The sequence below is a fragment of the Pseudorca crassidens genome, chromosome 17 (assembly GCF_039906515.1).
Source record: "Pseudorca crassidens isolate mPseCra1 chromosome 17, mPseCra1.hap1, whole genome shotgun sequence".
Taxonomy (NCBI): Eukaryota; Metazoa; Chordata; class Mammalia; order Artiodactyla; family Delphinidae; genus Pseudorca; species Pseudorca crassidens.
In genome coordinates, this window is record NC_090312.1 from 54,734,349 (window position 1) to 54,759,689 (window position 25,341).

Here is a 25,341-nt window from a genome sequence, read left to right on the forward strand (position 1 = left end):
TCACTCCTTGTTCCAAGGGCTGCAGAATGGATGTTGTGTTAGTAGGCATGAAAACAACATGAATCTTGTATATCTCCATCACAGGTCTTGGGTGACCAGGTGAATTGTTAATAAGCAGTAATATTTTGAAAGAAATCTTTTTTCTGAGCACTAGGTCTCAACAGTGGGCTTACAGTATTCAGTAAACCATGTTGTAAACAGATGTATTGTCATCCAGGCTTTGCTGTTTTACCCATAGAGCACAGGCAGAGTAGTTTTAGCATAATTTTAAGGGTCCGAGGATTTTTGAAATAGCAAATGAACATTGGTTTCAACTTAAAGTCACCAGCTGCATTATCCACTAGCAAGAGAATCAGCTTATCCTTTCAAGCTCTGAAGTCAGGCATTAAGTTCTCTTCTCTAGCTATGAATGTCCTAGATAGCATCTTCTTCTAATATAATAAAGCTGTTTCATCTACATTGAAAATTTAATGTTTAACGTAGCAATCTTTATTAATTATCTTGGCTAGATCTGGATAACTTGCTGAAGCTTCTGTATCAGCACTTGTTGCTTCACTTTGTGCTTTTATGTTATGGATATAGCTTCTTTCCTTCTTTCCTTAAACCTCATATACCAACCTCTGTTAGCTTCAAACTTTTCTTCGGCTAGATCTGGATAACTTGCTGCAGCTTCTGTATCAGCACTTGTTGCTTCACTTCGTGCTTTTATGTTATGGATATAGCTTCTTTCCTTAAACCTCATATACCAACCTCTGTTAGCTTCAAACTTTTCTTCTTCAGCTTCCTCACCTGTCTCAGCCTTCACAGAATTAAAGAGAGTTAGGGCCTTTCTCTGAATTAGGCTTTGGTTTAAAGGAATATTGTGGCTGGTTTGATCTATGTAGACCATTAAAACTTCCTCCATATAAGCAATAAAGCTGTTTTGCTTTCTTATTATTTGTGTGTTCACTGGAGTAGCACTTTTAATTTCCCTCAAGAACTTTTCATTTACTTTCATAGCTTAGCTAACCATTTGGGGCAGAGGTCTAGCTTTTGTCCTATCTCAGCTTTTGACATGCCTTCTAAAATAATCATTTATTACTTTTACTTAAAGTGAGAGATGTGTGATTTTCCCCTCACTTGAATACTTAGAGAGAGTTGTTAGGTAATTAATTGGTCTAATTTCAATATTGTTGGGCCTCAGGAAATAGGGAGGCCCAGTGAGAGAGAGAGCAATAGTGGAATGTCAGGTCAATGGAGCAGTCAGAACACAGACAACATTTCTTAACTTCACTGTTTTATGTGGGAGTGGTTCATGTTACCCCAAAACAATTACAGTAGTAACATCAAAGATCACTGTCACAGATCACCATAACAAATATAATAATAATTTAAAAGTTTGAAATATTGCGAGAATTACCAAAATGTGACACAGAGACACAGTGAGCAAATGCTTTTTGAAAAATGGTGCCAATAGACTTCCTCAACATAGGATTGCCACAAACCTTCAATTTATAAATAACACAATATCTGTGAGGCACAATAAAACAGGGTATGCCGGCACCCATGAAATAATTTAGCAGGACTTTTATTGTGAACGCCTTGAATATACAGATCATTCTGGGGAGAACTGACATCTTAATATTGATTGTTACCATTAATGAACATGAATATTTCCCCATTTGTTTAGGTTTTTGATTTCTTTCCTCAGAATTTTATACTTTTAATCTTATAAATCTTTTGTATATATCTTAGTCCATTTGGACTTCTATAACAAAATACCATGAGTGGCTTATAAACAGCAGAAATTTATTTCTCACAATTCTGGAGGCTGGGAGTCTGAGATCAAGGTGCCAGCATAGTTGGTGCCCTCTTCTAGGTCACAAACTTCTTGGATATTCACATACATAGCAGAAGGGCTAGAGATATTTGTGGGACACTAATCCCATTCATGAAGGTTCCATCTTCATGACCTAAGGACTTCCCAAAGGTCCCATCTCCTAATATTATCATCTTTGTGGGTTAGGATTTTAACATGTGAATTTTAGGGGGACAAATATTCAAACCATACTCACATATTTTGGATAGATTTATTTCTAAGGATTTCTTTAAATATTTTTTGTACTATAAGTTGTATTGTGTTTTAGATTTCAAATTCTAAATGTTTATTACTGATATATAAGATAGCAATTGACTTTTGTATATTAACCTTGTAGCCTAGAATTTTGCTATAAATCACTCATTAGTTCAGGATATTTTTTTGGTCAGTTCATTTATATTTTCTACATAGAAAATCATGTCATCTGAAAACAAGGATAGTTGTTGTTTTTTTTAATTCCCAATCTGTATTGCTTTTATTTCCTTTGCTTATTTTATTGCATTAGCTACTGCTTTCAGTGCAATGTTGAATAGGAGTGCTGGGAGCAGACATCATTGCCTTTTTCCTAGTCTTTAAGGGAAAAGCATGTAATTCCTCACCATTAAGTATAATATAAGCTACAGGCTTTTTGTTAGATGTTTAATCAAGTTGAGGAAGTTCTCCCATTCCTAGTTTGCTGAATATTTTTAGTATGAGTGGAAGTTGTCTTTTGTCAAATGCTTTTTCTGTATCTATGCTATGATTGTATGTTTTTTCTTCTTTAGCCTTTTAATGTGATTGATTTCCTTAATTAATTTTCAAATGTGGAATGAGACTCTCATGCCTGGGCTAAATCCCACTTTGGCATGGTGAATAATTCTTTATATACATTGTAGAGTTTGATTTGCTAATTTTTGTTTAGGATTCCTACATCTATGTTCATGAGTAATATTGATAAGCGGTTTTCCTTTCTTGTAACGCCTTTATCTGGTTTTGGTAGTAGGGTAATGCTAGTTTCATAGAATGGGTTAAGAATTCTATTTTTTGGAAGAAATTTAGAGAATTGGTATGATTTCTTCCTGAAATGTTTAGTAGACTTCACCAGTGTAACCGTTTAGACCTAGTTCTTTTTTTTTTTTTTTTTGGAAGGGTATTAATTTCTAATTCAATTTATTTAATTGATATAGGACTGTTCAGATTACATATTTCTCTTTGTAGAAGTTTTTATAGATTGTGTCTTTTAAAGGAGTTGTTCTGTTAAATCAGTAATAGCCTTTATAGGCTGCCTTAACAAAAACCTTGGTGGCTTAGACATCAGGAATTAAATTTCTCACAGTTTAGGAGCTTAGAAGTCTAAGATTGAGGTGCTGTCAGTGTCCTTTTCTGGTAAGGCCTCTTTTCCTGGTTTTTAGATGGCCACCTTCTCACTGTGTCCTTATCTGTGTCCTTTATAGGTCAGTTTTAGACCTATAAAGCTTACACAACTATGTTTCCTCTGTGTGTGGTTGGAGAGAAAGAGATTTCTGGTGTCTTCTTCTCTTCTTATAAGGACACCAGACATACAGAATTAGGGTCCAATCTGTGACTTTATTTACTATCAAGTACCTCCTTAAAGTCCCTATCTCTGAATACAGTTACATTGAGAGTTAGGGCTTTAATATATGAATTTGGAGGTACACAATTCAGCCCATGACATCATCTAAGTTATCACATTTATGGACATACACTTGTTCATAGTATTCTTTTATCATCCTTTTAATATTCATGGTATCAGTACTGATGTGCCTTCTTTCATAACTGATAATAATTTGTGTCTTCTTTTTTTTATTTAGTCTGGCTAGAGGTTTATTAATTATATTAATCTTTTCAGAGAAATGGCTTTAATTTTTTTTTCTGTATTGTTTTCCTGTTTTCAGTTTCATTGATTTCTGTTCCAACTTTATTTTTCTTCTGTTTGCTTTTTTTTCCCCTAATTTCCTAAGATGATAGTTTAGATTAATTACTTTTATCTTTCTTTGCCTCCTAATATGCATTTAATGCTATATATTGTATTTTAAGCACTGTTTTTGCTGCATCCCACAAATTTTGATAAGTTGTATTGTCGTTTTAATTTAGTTCAAGTAATATTAAAATTTCCTTGAGATCTTCGTTCTTTGACTCACATGTTACTGATAAGTATGCTGCTGTATCTCCAAGCATTTTGAGATTTTCCCTAGTATTCTTGGTGAATGTTCCATGTGAGATTGAGAGTAATGAGTATTCTGCTGGTTTTGGATGAAGTGTTCTATACATGTTGATTAGATAAAGTTGATTAATGATGCTGTTCAGTTCAACTATATCCTTACTATTTTCTATCAGCAGGGTCTGTCAATTACTGATAGAGTGGTGTTGAAGTCTCCAACAAATGGTACACTTGCCTTTTTCTTCTTGAAGTTCTATCAGTTTTTGCCTCATTTATTTTGTTGCTCTGTTGTTAAACATATATATATTAAGGTTTGTTACACCTTGGAAAAATTGACACCTTTATCATTATGTAATGCCCCTCTTTATCTCTGATAATTTACTTTGCTCTGAGGAAGATTTTGTCTGAAAATAATATAGCTACTATGGTTTTATTTTGATTAGTGTAGCATGGTATATTTTTTATCCTCCTATTTTTAACTGTCAAAATCTACATATGTAAGGTGAGTTTCTTGTAGACAACATACAGTTGGGGATTGTTTTTTTTTTTTTTTAAATCCACTCTTATCGTCTTTATCTTTTCATTGGTATATTTAGGCTATTCACATTCCGAGTAGTTATTTATATAGTTAAATTAATATCTACTATATTTGTAACTTTTTGCTGCCCATTGCTGTTGTTCTTTGTTTTGTGGATTTTGTTTTGCTTTTGTTTTTATATTTCCTCTTTTTCTATCTTTTCTGGTCATATTGAGCATTGTATATATTACCATTTTCTATTAGCATATCAATATTCTTCTTGCTTGGTTCATATACTTCTTGCTTAGATGGTGTTTGAGGAGAAGTCTAATTGAATTGGTATCTTTGTTCCTCTGTAGATAAGGTGTTTTTCCCCCCTCTGGCTTCATTCAAGGTTTTATCTTTGTCTTTGGTTTTCTGCAGTTTGAATATAATATGTCTGCATGTAGATTTTTTCTCTGAAAGTCCTGGATCTGTGGTTTGGTGTGTGACATTATTTGAAATATGTCTCTGTTCATATCTCTCTTCTTCTTCTAGTATTCTCATTATGTTCTGTTACACTTAAATGTCCCATAGTTCTTGGATGCTCTGTTCTGTTTTCCAGCCTTTTTTTTTTTTTCCTTTGCTTTTCAATTTGGGAAGTTTCAACTGAGTTATTTTCAAGTTCACTGATTCTTCCCTTGGTTATATAGTCTTATGATGAACCTATCAGAGACATTTCTATTAATATATATATACATATATATATATTTTTAGCATTTCCTTTTAATTCTTTCTTGTAGTTTCCATCTCTCTGCTTATATTACTCATGTGTTTTTTTCTTGTTGTCCACTTTTCCCATTAGAACCCTTAGGATATTGATCATATTTAATTCAAATTTCTGGTCTGATAATTCAAAATCTCTGCCATAAAGAGTCTGGTTCTAATGCTTCTTTTGTCTCTTCAGTCTGTGTTTTCTCTTGACTTTTAGCATGTTATTAATTTTTTTTGAAAGCCAGACATGATATATTGGGTCATGAAACTGAGATAATAAGCCTTTAGTGTGAAGTTTCATGTTCATCTGCTTAGGAGTTTGGCTGTTTATTTTTTCTTGTAGCTGTAGGTGTTGGAAGTTTCATTTTCTTCTACTGGCCTAGTTTTTGTCTCCCATGTTGTCTCTGAATATCCTAGAAGCTCTTTCTTAAATAAACTTTGTGTCTTGCAGCTTTCTAACTTGTAATCCACTGTTATTATACTGAGCCTTGTTGGTGTGGTGTAAAGTATTGGGGTGAGGAAGCAGTCTATAATCCTGTGATTAAATGTCAGTTTTTTAGGTGGGCTTGACTTTTGGGGATCTTACACCCAGAATATTAGCATAGCCTTTTACTTCTTTTCTTCTACTATATCAGACAGGAATGATTCAGGGACTTTTGCTTCTGATTCTTCGTACTCTTCTGTGTCTCCAGTTTTGGGGGTGGAACTTTGCCCTGTAACTGCAATTCTCTGATGGAGCTATGAAGTGTTGTTTAGTTTTTGCTTGCTTAGCTTTTTTGTCTTATTGTGAGGTTGGGAGTGACAGCTTCCAAGCTCTTTACATGTCAGAACAGAAACTGGAAATTTTTTACAAGATCAATATACAAAGTAAACCGGCACACACACAGAGTATAATCTTTACAAAAATGACATTTAAAATAGACACAAAAGTATGAGTAAAGAATAAATCTACAAAAGATGTGTAAGCCCTTTAAGAAGAAAATTAGGAACTTTTATTGAAAGACATAAAAAGACCAAAAATAAATGTAGAGATATATTTTGCTCTTAATAGAAACTCTCAATATAATGAAAGTTCAGATCTTCCACAAATTCAATGCAATTTTAACAAAATTCCCAGTAATATTTTTTGTATAATTTAACAAACTGACTCAAAAATCTCTGAGGATTAGTGAAGGCCCAATATTAATCAAAATGTTCCCACTTACTAGATATGAAGACTTTCTTTAAATCAATACAAATTAAGGCAATATGTGGTGTTAGCACAGAGATAGACAAATAGTCCAACAGTGCAGACAAATGATCACAGAAATAGACCATTCATGTATTAAAAAATTGATTTATGCCAGAGCAGTCCTTGTAGATCAGTGAGGAAAGGATGGGCTATTTTACTTATTAACTTATTCTGTGATAATTGGTTATCTATACAGAAAACAATGAAATTAGGTTCTTACCTCATGCCATAGAAAAATCAATAAATACCAACTGGATTAAAGTATAATCAATTTTAGACCTATAAAGCTTACACAACTATGTATATTGATATTTATTTTTTTCCATTTCAGATTTTATTCTTTTTCTGACCTGATTTCTAAACTCTTGACAGTGTACCCTGTTTAGTGTCTCTGCATCCTTAGGTACTACCTACACCATTCAATTTTAAAAGAAAGAAAGAGAGAAACTAAGAGCCATTAGGTTCAGAACAGATCATAATTCAATCTATGTTGTATCCCTATACTGACAATTGTCTCAGTTAGTTTTGAATTTTCAAATAATTAGGTGTTTATCCCTGTAAACTTCCAGATTATTTTTTAATGTTTGATTATTGATATGCACATAATGTGATCAAGAGTTTTGGAGTAAGAAAAGTCTGGATTTTCATTCTGGCTCTGATACTTGCTACCTGTAAAACCAGGATCAAGTTACTTATTTTTCCAAGTCTCATTTTCCCTGTGTGTAAAGTGAGTATTGTAACAATACCTGCCTCACAGGCTTAGGAGACAATAAGTCAGATAGTAGGGAAAAAAACCAAAAACAGCATAGTGCTTGAAACTCAGTGCTTAATAAATGCCGATTATTATCTTAACTCCTTTAATTTATCAAACAAATCCCAGAAATTGTTGAGAATATTATAACAGGATAAGAGAAAGTTGGGAGTGAGAGCTAAAGATATTACCTTCTAAAGTTAATATATATAAGGTGTTAAGAAGTTGCCTTGTATATAATAGGTAGTAAATAGTATCATTTGCTACTACTTTTTTTTTTTTACTATGTTTAGGAAAATAAATACAAAATATGACATTGGAGCTCAAAATGATTACAGAATGTGCCATTACAGAATAAAGACAGGAGTTGGAATGGGGGTGGTAGAATCTAGGTTTTATTAGATTGCAAACTCATTATGAGCCAACAGTATAATGTGGCTCAAAAAGAAAAGCTAGACTGTCCATAGTAGATTTATAGAAAGCAAAGTGTTCAAAGCAGTGGAGATGCTAATTTTATCTCTGCTTTGTTGGCCATGCCTTACCTGATGTATCTTTTTTTCTTTGGGCCACCACATTTTCTGCTGCTTCTTGACAAATTAATGTACACTTCTAAAAAGAAATCAAAATACTAAGAGATCTTGAATGCAGGTTGCATGAGGAAGAGCTCAAGATTAGAGACAAGTATTCTTAACATGATGGAAAGAATATTTAAGGGAGAAATTTCCTGTTATTTTCAAATACTTAAATATCTTTTTTATTTTAATTAATTAATTTATTTTTGGCTGCATTGGGTCTTCCTCGTTGCACGGCTTTCTCTAGTTTCAGTGAGCGGGGCCTACTCTTCATTATGGTGCATGGGCTTCTCATTGCGGTGGCTTCTCTTGTTGTGGAGCACAGGCTCTAGGCATGTGGGCTTCAGTAATTGTGGTACACAGGCTCAGTAGTTGTGGCTCGTGGGCTCTAGAGTGCAAGCACAGTAGTTGTGGTGCACGGGATTAGTTGCTCCGCAGCGTGTGAGATCTTCCCAGACCAGGGCTTGAACCCGTGTCCCCTGCATTGGCAGGCGGATTCTTAACCACTGTGCTACCAGGGAAACCCTATTTTCAAATACTTAAAGGCTTTAAGAGAAATCTAATATTTTGAGCTATCAGAAAATTAAATCATCCATCCTACAATTCTTTTTTCATCATTGGAAACATATAAACCAGGAAATTTATTCACTTGTCAGGGAAATTAGAGAACATTTGTGGAATGGTTGGAAAGTTCAATTATATAACTTTAAGATCTCTTCCTATCTTTAAAATGTGGGATTGAAAGGAACTTTCTATAATCAGTCCATTTAAAGGGAATGTCTAGGCCCCTACGCCTTCCACTTAAATGACCTCAATGTTTGATGCCTAGAAATGGGAACTTCTGAGGTTGTATCACTTACGTATTCTTAGGGATATATATAACTTTGGCTGATGCATAATATATATGCTGGTTATAACTGTAATACAAGTACTGATGACCATTCATCTCTTACTTGAATTTTTATGATCAATTTCCTTTTGACAAATTTTGCTTCTTGGATAATCAGGTGTATTTAATTCAATAAATGATTATTGAACAGCATTATGTGGCAGAACTGTCAATAGACAGATGAGTTAGGCAAGGCCCCTGCTCCCATGGAGAATGTAGTCTAGTATGGGAGACAGGTATGTAAGTGAATAATTGTAAAATAGTATATTGTATGTTACTTCAAGACCATACAGGAGCTCCATTTAATCAGAGAACATATCCATTTTATGCTCCCCAGCACCTAGTAGAGTGTCTGCTGTGTATTAGGTCCTCAAAAAATAGTTGTTGAAAAAATTAATGAATTTTTAGTAGTCTTTGGTTAAACTTTATTCAAAATAATAATAGGATCTTAATGAGTAACATCATTTTTTATCAAGTAGATATTTATTTCTCAGGTTTACTGAATATTATATAAAGTAGATTTAGCCTAAATTCCTTTTCTCTATAAAATATGAACTCCAAAATAATAACTTATATAATAAATGACCAATGGGATAGGTAATCAACTGCCAGATGCATTTATTTTAAAAAATTATAGTATATTACTGGACATATACCCTGAGAAAACCATAATTCAAAGACTCATGTACCAAAATGTTCATTGCAGCTCTATTTACAATAGCCAGGAGATGGAAACAACCTAAGTGTCCATCATCAGATTAATGGATAAAGAAGATGTGACACATATATAGAATGGAATATTACTCAGCCATAAAAAGAAACGAAATTGAGCTATTTGTAATGAGGTGGATAGACCTAGAGTCTGTCATACAGAGTGAAGTAAGTCAGAAAGAGAAAGACAAATACCGTATGCTAACACATATATATAGAATTTAAGAAAAAAAAATGTCATGAAGAACCTAGGGGTAAGACAGGAATAAAGACACAGACCTACTAGAGAATGGACTTGAGGATATGGGGAGGAGAAAGGGTAAGTTGTGACAAAGCGAGAGAGAGGCATGGACATATATACACTAACAAACGTAAGGTAGATAGCTAGTGGGAAGCAGCCGCATAGCACAGGGAGATCAGCTTGGTGCTTTGTGACCACCTGGATGGGTGAGATAGGGAGGGTGGGAGGGAGGGAGATGCAAGGGGGAGGAGATATGGGAACATATGTATATGTATAACTGATTCACTTTGTTATAAAGCAGAAACTAACACACCATTGTAAAGCAATTATACTCTAATAAAGATGTAAAAAAAATTATAGTATATTAATGAGTATTCATAATGTATTAGTGGATCTGATAGTATTATGTTATATTATATTAAATTAATTAGTATTGATTTTCCCAGTAAATTCTTCCTTTAGCTAACCTTGATTTTAAATCCATGCTTCTGTGACTACTAAGGATACAACCCTAGAAGTTATTATTTTACTTTAACAATATATGCAGAAAAAAGAAAGCTAGAAATTGCTAAAGAATAAGGAGTTCCTTCCCAGAGATATTTCTCACCATTCTCTCTAAACCCAATGAGCTCACTGAACTTGATTATCCTATTGACAAACTTGTGTATCCAGAGGATACACAGCAAGCTGAGAAACAGAAACTATTTAAATAAGACCCAAAGTAATATGTACCTAGGTCTGCCCTACCTGGAAAGCTAGCATCTTTGGAAATAGTTAAATATTTAATGTTAGCTTTCCTAGAGGGACTCCATAGTCAATCTCCACTCTGATGATTTCTTGTATTTAAAAAAAACGTGAAGTCACATCAACTATACAAACATAATATGGGTAAAAGTAAGTTAGTCTATTTAGTTCTCCTCTGATAGAACATTTTAATACATTCTGAATAAGGATCTGCTAATAATTTAAATATGTAGTTTATTATTTTTACTCTGTTATATTCTTAGAAATTGTCTACTTTCCTAGTTATGATAAATTCCATTTACTTGCTAATCTTTTTTAATAAAATGTTAGTATGCTTTTCTGAACAACTATTTTTATTTATTGAATTGAGTAAATGGTATTTAACCCTGGTCATACCAAAATATCTTGACATAAGCATATCATATAACTTCTGTATCTTAACTAAATACCGAAGTATTCAGTTTTATTTTTTCTTACTTTGAAAATTAGAGATAAAACAGTACCCAAAATTTGAAAAAGATTGATCACTTTATCAAAATTTTAGGAGGAAAGAGTCATTATTAGTATGTAGAATTTTTATTGAAGAAATTGGTATGCATCCAATGATACTGAAACTAGAGAATTCTGACTTTACATAGTAATTTTAGGCATTGGGTAACATGTACTGTCTCCTGAATACCTAAACAGAGTTTACTTGATTTGAAAATGATGAAACCTTTGGCAATGTCCTTGTTACACATTTCCCATAACTTCTATTCAAATGAACAAGTATTTGATTATTTTACATTTCATATTAATTTATTTTACAGAACTAATGAAGCAAAATAATTCCTACAGTTCCATGAATAAAGAAAACACATACATATTTTGGTAGAGTTTTGTTAATAAACCTCTTTCTCCCCAGATTTATTGTTTCTCTAAACGTCAAATTCTAACACTTTTTAAAATTACCCTAGAAATAGTGAAGTAAACTTAATATCTCACTTATCATGGAGAAATTTATGTATTGCTATTGAGAACTGTAAAGCAGAGTTCAAGCTTCTTTTAACTTTGAATATGTAATACCAAACACCAAAATATTTAGTTTTTTTCTTACTTTCATGTTAGAGATAAATTAATACTCTAATTTTGGAAAACAGTCATCACTCTATTAAAAACTTGAAAGGGAAATACTCCATTATTAGTACCTAAATTTTTTATTAAATGAATTGGTAGCGATTCAATGAAATTAAACCTAGAGAATCCTGACCTTACACAGTAACCTTAAAAATAAATTAACATACTTTGCCTTCAGTACCAATTATTCTGATGAACAATGATGTCTTGAATTTCCCACTTCATCAATTTTATTATGCAGGGTTGTATAAGACATGATTGTTAAAGATTATATATATGTGTATATATATATATATATATATATATATATATATATATATATATATATATATATATATATTTTAGGTAAATGTTACAAAATTTACCAAACTGAAGGCTTAAAAGAATCAGTGAAATAGCATAATGAAAAAACCCAATAGAGAATTCAAAAAATGAAAACAATTGTCTTATTAAAATGGAAAATATGTTCACTATAACCACTCTATTTCCACAAAAAAAGACAAAGTAAAAGCACTTTAAAATTAAATTAGTTTGTTTTTCAAATATAACCTTCATTTTATTTATTTTATAGTATTGTCTTTATTTTGCAAGTATATATTAACAATTTTGTGTATTACGTATTAGAATATTAAGAATAACAGTGTTTACTCTTAATATCATATGATGTCTCTGTGCTCTTTATTATTTCAGTTATTAGTAAATACAAAATATCTCTCAATGGCATAAAATTTCTAAGTTGGTTTTTGTGTGTACCTAATTCAGAATTCCAGCTCTAACTCTGAAGTACACTAATGTGTCTTGTATTTTTTTAAAATTTTTATGGGAGTATAGTTGATTTACAATGTTGTGCTAGTTTCAGGTGTACAGCAATGTGAATCAGCCATGTATATATATATATGTATATCTGTTCTTTTTCAGATTATTTTCCCACATAGGTCACCACAGAATACTGAATAGAGTTCCCTGTGCTATACAGTAGGTCCCTATTAGTTACGTATTTTATACATATCAGTGTGTATATGACAGTCCCAATCTCCCAATCTATCACTGCCCCCCACGTTTCTCCTCTGGTAACCACAATTTTGATTTTGAGGTCTCTGAGTCTGTTTCTATTCTGTAAATGTTTATTTGTATTATTTTTTATGATATTCCACATATATTTGTCTTTCTCTTACTTACTTCACTTAGTATGATAATCTCCAGGTCCATCCATGTTGCTGCAAATGACATTATTTCGTTCTTTTTTATGGCTGAGTAATATTCCATTGTATACATGTACCACATCTTCTTTATCAATTCTTCTGTCAATGGACATTTAGGTTGCTTCCATGTCTTAGCTATTGTAAATAGTTCTGCAATGAACACTGGAGTGCAGTAAGTGGGAATGTAAATTGGTACAACCATTATGGAGAACAGTACGGCGGTTCCTTAAAAAACTAAGTATAAAACTACCGTATGAACCAGCAATCCCACTCCTGGGCATATATCGGGAGAAAACTGTAATTTGAAAATATACTTATGTCTTGTATTTATGAATGACATCACAAATATTGTAGTTAAGCACATTTTGGAAATTCATCAGTACATAGCTTTGAAAAACACAGTGATGTGTTTTCAAGTCAAAGTGGTACTCCACATTTATTATTCTTTATTATATTATATTACTTCATTTTTCTCAGAACCACTGTGTACTTATATACATATACTAACATGATTTCATTTTTCTTTGCTGTAAGGTTACCCTTTATTTGAATATAAAATGATTTCTCCATTACATACTGAATCCAACACTAATTCCTATTAACAATATCCTCAGAACGTATACTGAATTTGTCTAATTCTTCATATCTCCATGACAACCACTCTAGTACATTTCTCTAATTTCACTTGCTCAAACTTCCAAAATGTTTGGTTCCAATCTTGTCCCCCTAGTCATTTTTCATCAGAAGCAGTGATCTTTGTAAACTGGAAAAATACCAGGATACGTCTCTGCTTAAAACTCTTCAGTGGTTTCCTTTCACAGAACATAACCCACTCCCTGCCAATTCTCTTTCATCTCATACCACTGTTCTGAGCATTCATTTTGCACCAGTTCACAAAGCAGTCCCATTCTCTGAACTGGCCAAGTTTGTTTGCGCTGCTCACTATTCTTTCTGGATGGAAATTCAGTGCTAGGCATGCATGGCTCCTTTTGTCATTGAAATCCCATTTATCATCTACTTATCTCACCTCCTCACCCCTCATTTATAACCATCTATAATTGTATTTTTTATTGTTTATCTCTTACCACTAAAATATATAAGTTCTACAAGATCAGAGTCTTATTCACAGTTTTATGTCTATCACCTAGAGCAGTACCTATTATGTAGTACATTCTTTCAAATGCTTGTCATAAAAATACTTGCCCACTAATGATGGTCTTCTGCGATCCGATAAGGTGGAAAGAAAATAAAAGACTATAAGGAAAATTAATTTAGACAAAATTAATTTAGACTATAAGGAAAATTAATTTAGACAATTAATTTACAACATTAATCTGCATGCATCGGCCATCAAATAGGTAATATAGAAAAGAAAGCATAAACAAAGTAAAAAGACAACCCTCAGAATGGGAGAAAATATTTGCAAATGAAGCAACTAACAAGGGATTAATCTCCAAAATATACAAACAGCTCATGCAGTTCAATATCAAAAAAACAAAAAACCCAATCAAAAACTGAGTGGAAGATCTAAATAGACATTTTGCCAAAGATATATAGATGGCCAAAAAGCACATGAAAAGACGCTCAGCATCACTAATTATTAGAGAAATGCAAATCAAAATGACAATGAGTCATCACTTCACACCAGTCAGACTGGCCATCATCAAAAAATCTACAAACAATAAATGCTGGAGAAAAGGGAACCCTCTTACACTGTTGGTGGGAATGTAAATCGGTACAGCCACTATGGAGAACAGTATGGAAGTTCCTTAAAAAACTAAAAATAGAGCTACCATATTATCCAGCAACCCCACTCCTAGGCATATATGCGGAAAAACCATACTTTGAAAAGTTACATGCAACCCAGTGTTCTTTGCAGCACTATTTACGATAGCCAGGACATGGAAACAACCTAAATGTCCATCAACAGAGGAATGGATAAAGAATATGTGGTACATATATATACAACAGATTATTACTCAGCCTTAAAAAATAATGAAATAATGCTATTTACAACAACATGGATGGACCTAGAGATTGTCATACTGAGTGAAGTAAGTCAGACAGAGAAAGACAAATATATGATATTGCTTATATGTGAAATCTAGAAAAAAAGGGTACAAATGAACTTATTTACAAAACAGAAGTAGAGTCGCAGATGTAGAAAACATACTTATGGTTACCAAGGTATAAGTGGGGGGGAGGGATAAACTGGGAGATCAGGATTAACATATACACACTACTGTATATAAAATAGATAACTTATAAGAACCTACTGTATAGCACAGGGAACTCTACTGAACACTCTGTAATGGCCTATGTGAAAAAAGAATCTTAAAAAAGAGTGGATATATGTATATGTATAACAGATTCCCGTTGCTGTACACCTGAAACTAGCACAACATTGTAATACAACTATACCGTAATAAAAATAAATTAAAAAATAAAAATACATATGAAAAAATTTAAAAAAAAATAATTCTTTAGCAAACAGACCTATGGTTGCCAAGAGGAAGGGGGAGTGGAGGAGGGATGGATTGGGAGTTTGGGATTAGCAAACACAGACTATTATATATATATATATATATATATATATAACTGAACTGCCTTGCTGTACACCAGAAACCAACACAAAATTGTAAATCACTATACTTCAATAAAGTAATTTTTTTTTACAAAAGAAAACAAAACCAGTAATTTAGAGATTAACAAGCTAAACAAAGTTGTTGATGCCCCAATATAGTTTACTCTTTTTCAAAAGAGAGTTCAAAGCATCACACTAAATGGGATACAAAGTTAAAACAAACAAACAAAACACTAAAACAACAAAAGATTTCATAACTTTCTCCCTGAGCAGGCATGAATTCTTTTGCTCTATCCATCCTTTGTCTCAGGTAAAAAATAATAATAATAATGGTGTCTTCCTTGACACTTCCTTTTCCCTCAGAGCTCGTGTCCAGCCATCAGTACATCTTGGCAAGTGTACCTTTAAAATATATCCAAAATCCAACTATTTCTCAATATCTCCACTGGTACTCCCCTGGCCCAAAGCAGTATCATTTCTCACCTGAAAATTTGCAAGAGTTCTCAGTGGGTGTCCCTACTCCTGCTCCACTTCAATATATTTTCCACATAAAGCTCGATCATTTCTTTAAAGCATAAGTCAAATGTCACTTTTCTGCTCATGACGCTCCAGTTTTTTCCTCTCAGTTGGAGCAAAAGCCAAACTCCTTACAGTGGTCAACAAGCCCCTATCTCATTTGATTCTCTGTTGCTTTTCTGACCTCATATCTTGGCACTTGCCCTCTGTCTCTGCTCAAACTATACCAGCCACCTTGCTATTCTTCGAACATGCCGAGCATGTCTCCACATCAGGGCCTTTCACTTGCCATTTCTTCTTCCTGGAATACTCCCTGCCCCAACTCCATTTCACTTGGTTCACTTCATCATTTTCTTTATGTATAGTAAATGATACTTATCATCAAATAGTCATTGTAAGTCTGGTCTATGATACATATTAGAAATAGTGAAAACCTTGTTTCAGATGTGTGGCCTAGCTTTGAATTTAATATAACTGATTCTTGAGTGAGAATGTTTGGGATGAAAAACTAGCTCTGCCCTTCTAAATTTTCTTTAAATTCCTCTAAATCTCAACTTCTTGCTTTGTAAGATAGGTATACATGTCCATCTCACTGGGTTACTCAGGGGATATATAAGATATTGTGAAATGCTTGCCTGGCTCATAGTAATTAATTAATTCCATTATTATTATGTCAGTATGATTCCTGCCTAATGTTTGTAATTATCCTGACATAGTTACAATTGTGTGAAAAATATAATCTGCATACTATATTTGCACCAGAAGTTATATCTTAAATATTTTTACATACAGCTAAATAGCTTTAAAACAACAAAATCAAATTTTGCTCTTTCAAATTTCAAATCCTGTGTATATTATGGCATGCAATAGAGACACCATGATTTGCATATCATCTAGCCTCCAATTCTCTTTCATTATTGCGCTGCAATAATAAAAATGCATTGCAATAATAAAATAATAATATTCACCTGAATATTATACCCTCCTATGCATTAAGACAGCCCCTTAGTGAAATTCATGGATTCACGGGTGTAAGATTATTGGTTGAAGTGGTCTGAAACTTAGTTATAACTCTTATGAAATTTACTCATTACTTTTCACAAAGATGGTATGAACTTATACTACCACAATATAAAATACTTACATATATATAAATTTGTTTCATTTATGTTCTATTTAGAAAAAATAGAAAAATAAATGATAAAAGAGAAATATCTGATCAGTGCTAGAGAAAAATACTTATATCTTTTTCCATTTGTTATTAACCTCAAGACAAATAAGCTAATAATGTCCAAGTTACTTCTTTAAATTCATATAACTGTTAAATATTTGTATTAAAAAGCTATTCACTCTCATTGCTTTATTTTGACTAGAAATAAGTATATAAGAAAACAATTGAATATCAGGAACTGTAATTAAATGACATTTTCTTTAAAAACTGAGAAATAATTTTGTATCCACTGATTTGTTGTTCATGGATAAGAGCATAAAGACATTGTTTGAAAGCAGCGTGTGTGCACAAAATACTGTGCCCCTAAAAGTAATTATTACCAGACAGAAATTGAATTTTTTATTTCAGCTTGAAACTGCTGCACCTGTTTGATCATTTGGCAAAGCTGCCTTTCTATTGTTGTTCAGGAGACAAAGTGACTGATTGATCTAATTACCTTAGTGTTAACCATTCTGCAGAGAAGATCTTCTCATTTATAGCCTTGGTAGATGAGTACTATATTGCTGAGAATTAAATGACCCAGCACAGGGAAATCTAGCTATAGAGACAGAAGGAATTAATTTCTTTCCTACTTAATATGAGACGTTTTTCTAATTTTTTACTCAACTGAATAGAGGAAAATATGTAATAAACCAATCTATAATAAGTCAGATTATATATAATAAAGCCATACTGATTACCCTTTTTTCTAAATTTCAGTATAAAGAACGTAACTCCAAAAGTAGGAGACCCTGAAACCCGTAAAGCTATTCGTCGTGCCTTTGACGTGTGGCAGAATGTAACTCCTCTGACGTTTGAAGAAGTTCCCTACAGTGAATTAGAAAATGGCAAACGTGATGTGGATATAACCATCATTTTTGCATCTGGCTTTCATGGAGACAGTTCTCCCTTTGATGGAGAGGGAGGGTTTTTGGCACATGCCTATTTCCCTGGACCAGGAATTGGGGGAGATACTCATTTCGACTCAGATGAGCCATGGACACTAGGAAATCCTAATCATGATGGTAAGTGCATAGTTTTTTTCATTATAAATACTTTTATTTTTGGATGCCCAAGTGATTTACTAATTTAAAAACTTAAACTAAACAAATAATTTGTTTTTAAAATTACCGAAAAATACATGAGGCTTTTTATAACATTTTAGAACAAGAATTTGTACGAGTCATTAGACAATAATAGTTTTTCATGTGGCTTTTGATTAAAGATTAGAACTTTACAGTGTATTCTATAAATGCTTTAAAGTGAATTTTGTTTTGTATAAAGAGTCATTTAAAAGTTTCTGTAGTATTCAAGTCATGGGACACACATTAAGTAAATTATGCTATTTTTTTACACTTAATTCCAGTGTTTCCACTTGAAACTTAACCCTGATTGACATTGGTGGTGTAGCTTCTACCATATCTTTTCTGTTTATTTTTTTCCATTATAACCTTTCTAATCTGTAAGTTTTCTCCTTCTCTTTTGTCTCATAATTTCCTTGGTCTCCCAATCTGACATATTCTTGTATGATATCTTTATAGAAACCAGATTCTTGCAAATCTATTCCAACATATCTATCAGTTTTCTAATCCTTATAGTTATTCTAATATGCAAAAATAATGTAAAAATTAAAAACTCAACAGCTAAAAGTATCGTTACTTGATATAAGAAGCATGTGTTTCTTCCTAGGGAACAATTTTGTGTTTAAAAAATATTCATAGAATTATAGGATTCTAGAGTTATAAGATTCTTAAGTCACCATCTCTCATAATTCTTGTAATCAATACTTAAATATTTTACTTTTTCACCACAGTAGAATGTTGAAAATACAAGTGTGCATTGTTTAATGACAACTAATCAGCTAATAAAACTCTTAATTCCTCCTTGATGAGTTAAGCCCAGCCGTCAAATTAAGCTTTGTTAGTTCCTTAGAAGGTTTAGTTAGCTGGATTAATGTAATAGTCTTGCATGTTTAGAACATGTAGGGTTCAAACACATTATGGATAGAATGAATTAGTTGAGTTAAACTTGAAATAACATTAATTTTCAAAGAGAAAAATATAATAAATAACTGTTCATGTTTTCCAAAAGGAAATAAAATATCTAGTATTGAACAAAATGATTTTTGTATTGTTATTAATAGGTGTATTTGCTATAATATAAAATTATGATTTCATTTTTAAGAACTGGTTTGGAGACTAATGGCAGCTATGTTGGGAGGATTCACTATACTGGAATGAAAGTCAGATACTTTGGAGTCAAACAGACGTACATTCCTGGCTAAATGTTCAGTAGCTCAATAACCTGCTAACATACTGTATACTTGATTTCATTCTTTACCTTGTATTGCAGGGCTGGGGACATTGTAAGGAGAAGTGCTTTCTATTTAGGCATGTTTAACTTACTGTATAGCTGAGAATCTAATAATAAAATATCTGCAACATGATAGTTGGCCCATACTTGTTTGATACATAATTCATTTAAAATTAAATGTGTTTATTTTTATCAATATCACACAGGAATTCAAATGAAGTAGCTCAGACTTCTTCAAGTCAATTGCTAAAAATGTTTTAAATAATGGAAAAATATTTGCATTCTAACTAATTGAGAAAAGTAGCACATATAATGGTAGAATTTTGCTGACATAGGCATAACTACATTTGCTTCCAAGGGAAAGATTTTCTTCTAAACTTCTGAACAGAGAAAATTGTATTTTATTCCAATAATGAGTCTAACTGTTAAAGATACTGTAAATGTGTAGCTTTGAAGTTGTGTTAATTTGGCTTTGTGGACTCATAAATTTAAAATTGTTTTAAAATTCTATATGAAGGAGATGGTGCCTATTAAATGGCCTATATTTTCTCTTAAAATGTGGAAATCATCAAGAAAGCTGCACGAATCCTTTAAATGTATTCTCTATTAGCTGTACTTTTTTAGGCATTAACTAATACTTTTAAAAAATAAGTTTTAAAAATATCTATAGGGGCATTTGAAGTGACATAGGAAATGAGAATTTTTCCACTGATTTGAGTATTATAGGTATTATTAATGTTTATTTGTTTTTTTGTGTGATTTAAGAAGTCTTTCAAGGAATATATACATGGGAAAGAATTCAGAAATGGGACATAGGAGCTAAATGTGTACAATCAAGTCTATGGACTTTTAACTCAGACTGTGTATTAATACATTTGATTGCCTTTTAAATTATACTGTAGAAGTATAATAACTTTTTACATATACATATATTAAAAACCTAAACAAAAAATTATTTAATATTTAGTGTTTCATTTGGATGAAAATATTTCTTTACTGGTCCAATAAGAATATTTTTCCTTTTCAGTGAGCATAAAGAAAATGATTCTGCAAAACAACAGTGTTCAGAATTGTAGGAGATTAAAGGAAAAGTTAACTGTTCAAGATGTAATACCATAAAGATTTACTGCTTAATTGAAATTCAGACTTTTAACTAGCAACAGGGCAGCTATGGTAATGTCATATGAAATACTGATTGTTTATCAAAGGAAAACCCTCTAGCTTTGTTGTGGTACTGTTGAATGTGTGGAGAATTAATGTATTTGTACATCCTAGATCCTTTCTGTAAGGCTGTCTTTTTGTATCACAAATATACAGGCACAATTCTGACATCTTTACTGATAAAACTTTTTGTTTCTTTAATCTAGTCCTCCAATGTCCCCTGGCTTACTTCCCTGAAAATTTTTCTTTCTGTCCTACTCAGAGCTCTTAAGCATCTAGAAAACAGAGAAGCTTGAAAGTTTAGCAAAAATGCAAATGACAGAGCCTCTTGATAAGTACCCAGCTCATTTTCCACATCATATTGCTCAGTTAATGAAGGCAATTTGAATTCTGTCTACCTCAAAAGAGATAAAACAGTGTCTTAGTCTGCCAGTAATCCTTAATTCATTGTTGTCCACTTTCCTATCAATTTGCTTATAGTCATGATACCTTTTGAAAGCTTAAGCTAATGCTCATTAAGGAAATTACACAATACTTACATTAAAATAAATAAATAAGTACACCACACACACACACACACACACACACACACACACACACACACACACACATACACCCTTAGTAAATAGAATGCCTTTTTTTGCTCCAAGATGTTTTTTTTTTCTTTAAGGAGTGGATAAGAAAAACATCTGCATAGTAATTCTAAACAGAAAATGTTACTGTGATATGGTTTTTAAAAAGTATACATTGCCCGAATGTGTGTTAGGAAATTTAAATCTAGCAAAATGTTAAGATTCATTTTGAACATCATTATCATATTGTTTCCTTGGCTACTGTATAAAGTTTAAATGGTAATGTCAATGTAAACACGAACTTACCACAAAGATTCTTTCTAATTAGACAAGTAATCTACCACAGTCAGAGGATTACAAATTGATAATCTCCAAACATAAAGGTTATCTATTAAAATAATATATAAAACTATGACAAGAGAAATATCCAGATGCATATCTTATTTTACTACGTAGTTCTATTAACTATTCTATTAACAAAAAGAATGCATTGCCTTGGCTCTGTTTATTGGTGTAAAGGTCACTGTCTAAAGTCAGAAGGTGATCATGAGGTGCTCAGAGCTGTTGTGGCAGTCTATCCACAAACTAAGGAGAGAGCGATGATGATGAAAATTTCATGAGACATCAAAATCCTTAAATCTATTGCATCATTATGACAGTTAATTTTATGTGTCAAGTTGATTGGTCTAAGGGATGCCCAGATAGCTGCTAAAATATCATTTCTGAATTTGCCTGTGGGGTGTTTCTGGGAGAGATTAGCATTTGATTTGGTAGACTGAGTAAAGAAGATCTTCCTTCACCCATGTGGGCAGGCATGATCCGATCCATTGAGGGCCAGTATAGAACAAAAGAGAATGGGTGAATTCTGTCTCCCTTCTTGATGTGGCACCTGCATCTTTCCCTGACTTTGTACTTCAGAACTCCTGGTTCTTGGGCCTTTGGACTCAAACTGAATTGTACCATCAGGTTTCCTGGTTCTTCAATTTGCTGACAACAGATAGCGGGACTTCTTAGACTCCATAACCTCATGAGCCAATTCCTATAATATATCTACTCTAATATAGCCATATATATCCTACTGATTGTATTTCTCTGGAGAATACAAACTAATATAATCATTAAATGTGAAACGGTCAAATTCTACATCTAAGCCCACAAATTCTTTGAATAGACCAAGTTTAAGTTAAATATCTTCATGATATAATGTTTGAGTCAATGGACATGATTTATACAAACCAGGGAGAGTTAACTTTCTGTAAGAGAGATTTTGTCATTGGTGTGCAAATACAAGTTTACCAAGAGGCACACCTAGGCCTTAACAAGCTGTCTGTCACCTCCCCAATTTTTATGCTCATTTTGCAGCTGTATCTGCTATATAATATTTTTCAGATGCCTGCAGGTTTTGGACTTTGATCTTTGAGAACAGGAAGGGTTAGTTGCCGAACAGATATTACCAAGAGTCCTAGAAGTGCTGCAGTCTGTGGGAATATTATCTGTATCAATCTGTCTTGCGCTTTTTAAAAATACGGGAAGGACTTGATATGACGGGAGAGTCAAGGACTTTTACTCATCCTTAAAACCAGAGTATTTATTGAGATTTTAAACTGTAAAACTATTAGCTGTCTGCCACACAGTTATTACCTTACGATGCTTTACCAAAACTTTCTATAGTAATTTGGATTTGAAAACTATGATAGAGATTTTTTGATTGTTTTTAAAAACCTTCCTTCCCTCCTTCCTAGAATAAACTTCATTTCACTGAGTTTATTTCATTTCACTAGACCAGTGACCTAAAGTTTGATAGTCTTTACTTTTTCAAAACCTCTCAATTATGTTGTTTCATATGATTACTATGCAGGTTCTACTTGGTTCTTTATTTTTAGATCTTTGTGTCCAATTAGAGAATAGAAGATGAATTGATGTCATCACACTCAAAATATTGTTTCATTATATCAGTTTTATTAAAGTATATAGATGGATCATGTACATTAAAATACATGTAACATAGAGCAGAAACAGATAGAGCCAGACATTTCAATGGCTTAACACAATAGAATTTTATTTCTTGCTCATGTGGTGGGGCAGAGGGACTGTCCACTCAATCAGCCAGAGACCCAGAATAATGGAGGCTCAGCCATCATCAAGACATGATTTTCAGAGTTTCCTAAGGCATAAACATCCAGACAGCAGCTGAGCAAACCAAGGTAGTTTTGCTCATTTGCTTATGTGCCAGACCTGCAAGCAGTAAATATTATTTTCCCCGAAGTTCTACTAACTAGAATTCAATCCTATGGCCACATCTAATCATAAAGAAAGCTAGAGAAGGCTTATTTTTTTTTATTGCAGTATAGTTGATTTATAATGTTGTGTTAGTTTCAGGTGTGCAACAAAGTGAATCAGTTATACGTATACATATATTCACTCTTTTTTAGATTCTTTTCATATATAGGCTATTAAAGAGTATTAAATATAGTTCCCTGTGCTATACCATAAGTCCTTATTAGTTACCTATTTTATATATAATAGTGTGTATATGTCAGTCCCAATCTCCCAATTTATCCCTCCCCCCCACTTGCCCCCTGGTGACCATAAGTTTGTTTTCTACATCTGTAACTCTATTTGTTTCATAGATAAGTTTATTTGTACCTTTGTTTTAGATTCCACATATAAGTGATATCATATGATATTTGTCTTTGTCTGACTTACTTCATTCAGTATGACAATCTCTAGGTCCATCCATTTTGCTGCAAATGGCATTATTTCATTCTCTTTTTTTTTTGACTAATATTCCATTGTATATATGTACCACATCTTTTAAAATATTTATTTATTTTATTGGAGTTTAGTTGCTTTACACAGTTGTGTTAGTTTCTGCTGTACAGCAAACTGAATCAACTATATATATATATATATATATATATATATATATATATATATATTCCCTCTTTTTTGGATTTTCTTCCCTTTTAGGTCACCACAGAGCACCGAGTAGAGTTCCCTGTGTTATAGAGTAGGTTCTCATTAGTCATCTGTTTTATGCAGAGTAGTGTATATATGTCAATCCCAATCTCCCAGTTCATCCCACCCCCTCTTCCCTTGGCATCCATACATTTGTTCTCTACGTCCACATTTGTATTTCTGTTTTGCAAATAAGTTCATCTATACTATTTTTCTAGATTCCACAAATATATGTTAATATACGATATTTATTTTTCTCTTTCTGACTTCACTCTCTATGACAGTCTCTAGGTCCATCCACATCTCTGCAAATGACACAATTTTGTCCCTTTTTATGGCTGAGTAATACTCCATTGTATATATGTACCGCATCTTCTTTATCCATTCCTCTGTTGATGGACATTTAGGTTGCTTCCATGACCTGGTTATTGTAAATAGTGCTGCAATAAACATTGCAGTGCATGTATCTTTTTGAACTATGGTTTTCTCCAGATATATGCCCAGGTTTGATGAGCAACTAGTCAGTGTCTGCCACACCAATAAGTTGTGAGGTAAAAACAATGCTAGATTGATATTAAATATACTACTCTGCATCTGTGGGTAAGCTGCTTAACCATAATTTCCCTTAATGCAGATTTTAACCTATTAATCATTATTTAGCTTCTGTCATTCCTCTTCTTATATAGTATGTGTAGGAATTATCTTTCTAATCCATCTTCTTATAGAGTATCTATCCTTAAATCTAGGTAGACAACCAAGTCTACCAATGAAGTACAATTTTCAAATTTAACCATTAGTTAGTTTATCAAAATAATGTCTTTAAGTTTTTGAAAAAAATCCAGTTGGTTGGAGTTAATAATTTGATAGTATTTTATTGACTAAATTATCAAGACCATTAATGAATTTCTACCTTACTTTTGTGTAATTGTTTTTTGCAGTATTACAACCATACCATTACAAAACCTGGCATTCTACCATTTTAGTAATTTCCTTATATTTTAAACACAACAAAACTATCAACTAACTGTTCCCACATTTAATCTATAACTCACTTCTTCATTTTTAATCAAATATTGCCACGACTTACCTCCTGCACAGTCTGTTGATTAGGTATCAAAGCAGTAACAGAAATAGCCCATGTTGCAATTAACAGTGGAAATTATACTTTGCCGTTGACTGGATGCATCAGAGAACAAGAGAATGGGTCTACAAGAGACCAAGACAGGAATGTTCTACCTCTGTTAGGCACGGCTATGCTAAATGCATTTGCCCTGAACAATG

General features: G+C 32.7%; 1 protein-coding gene across 1 annotated transcript in view; it reads left to right on the plus strand.

Annotated features, from left to right (window-relative positions):
- MMP16 (matrix metallopeptidase 16) overlaps positions 1-25,341 on the plus strand; it is a 358,158-nt gene that overhangs the window by 174,519 nt on the left and 158,298 nt on the right. Inside the window, exon 4 of the mRNA XM_067711935.1 lies at positions 17,777-18,081. Coding sequence (XP_067568036.1) covers positions 17,777-18,081 — 305 coding nt within the window. The remainder of the gene's footprint in view (positions 1-17,776; positions 18,082-25,341) is intronic.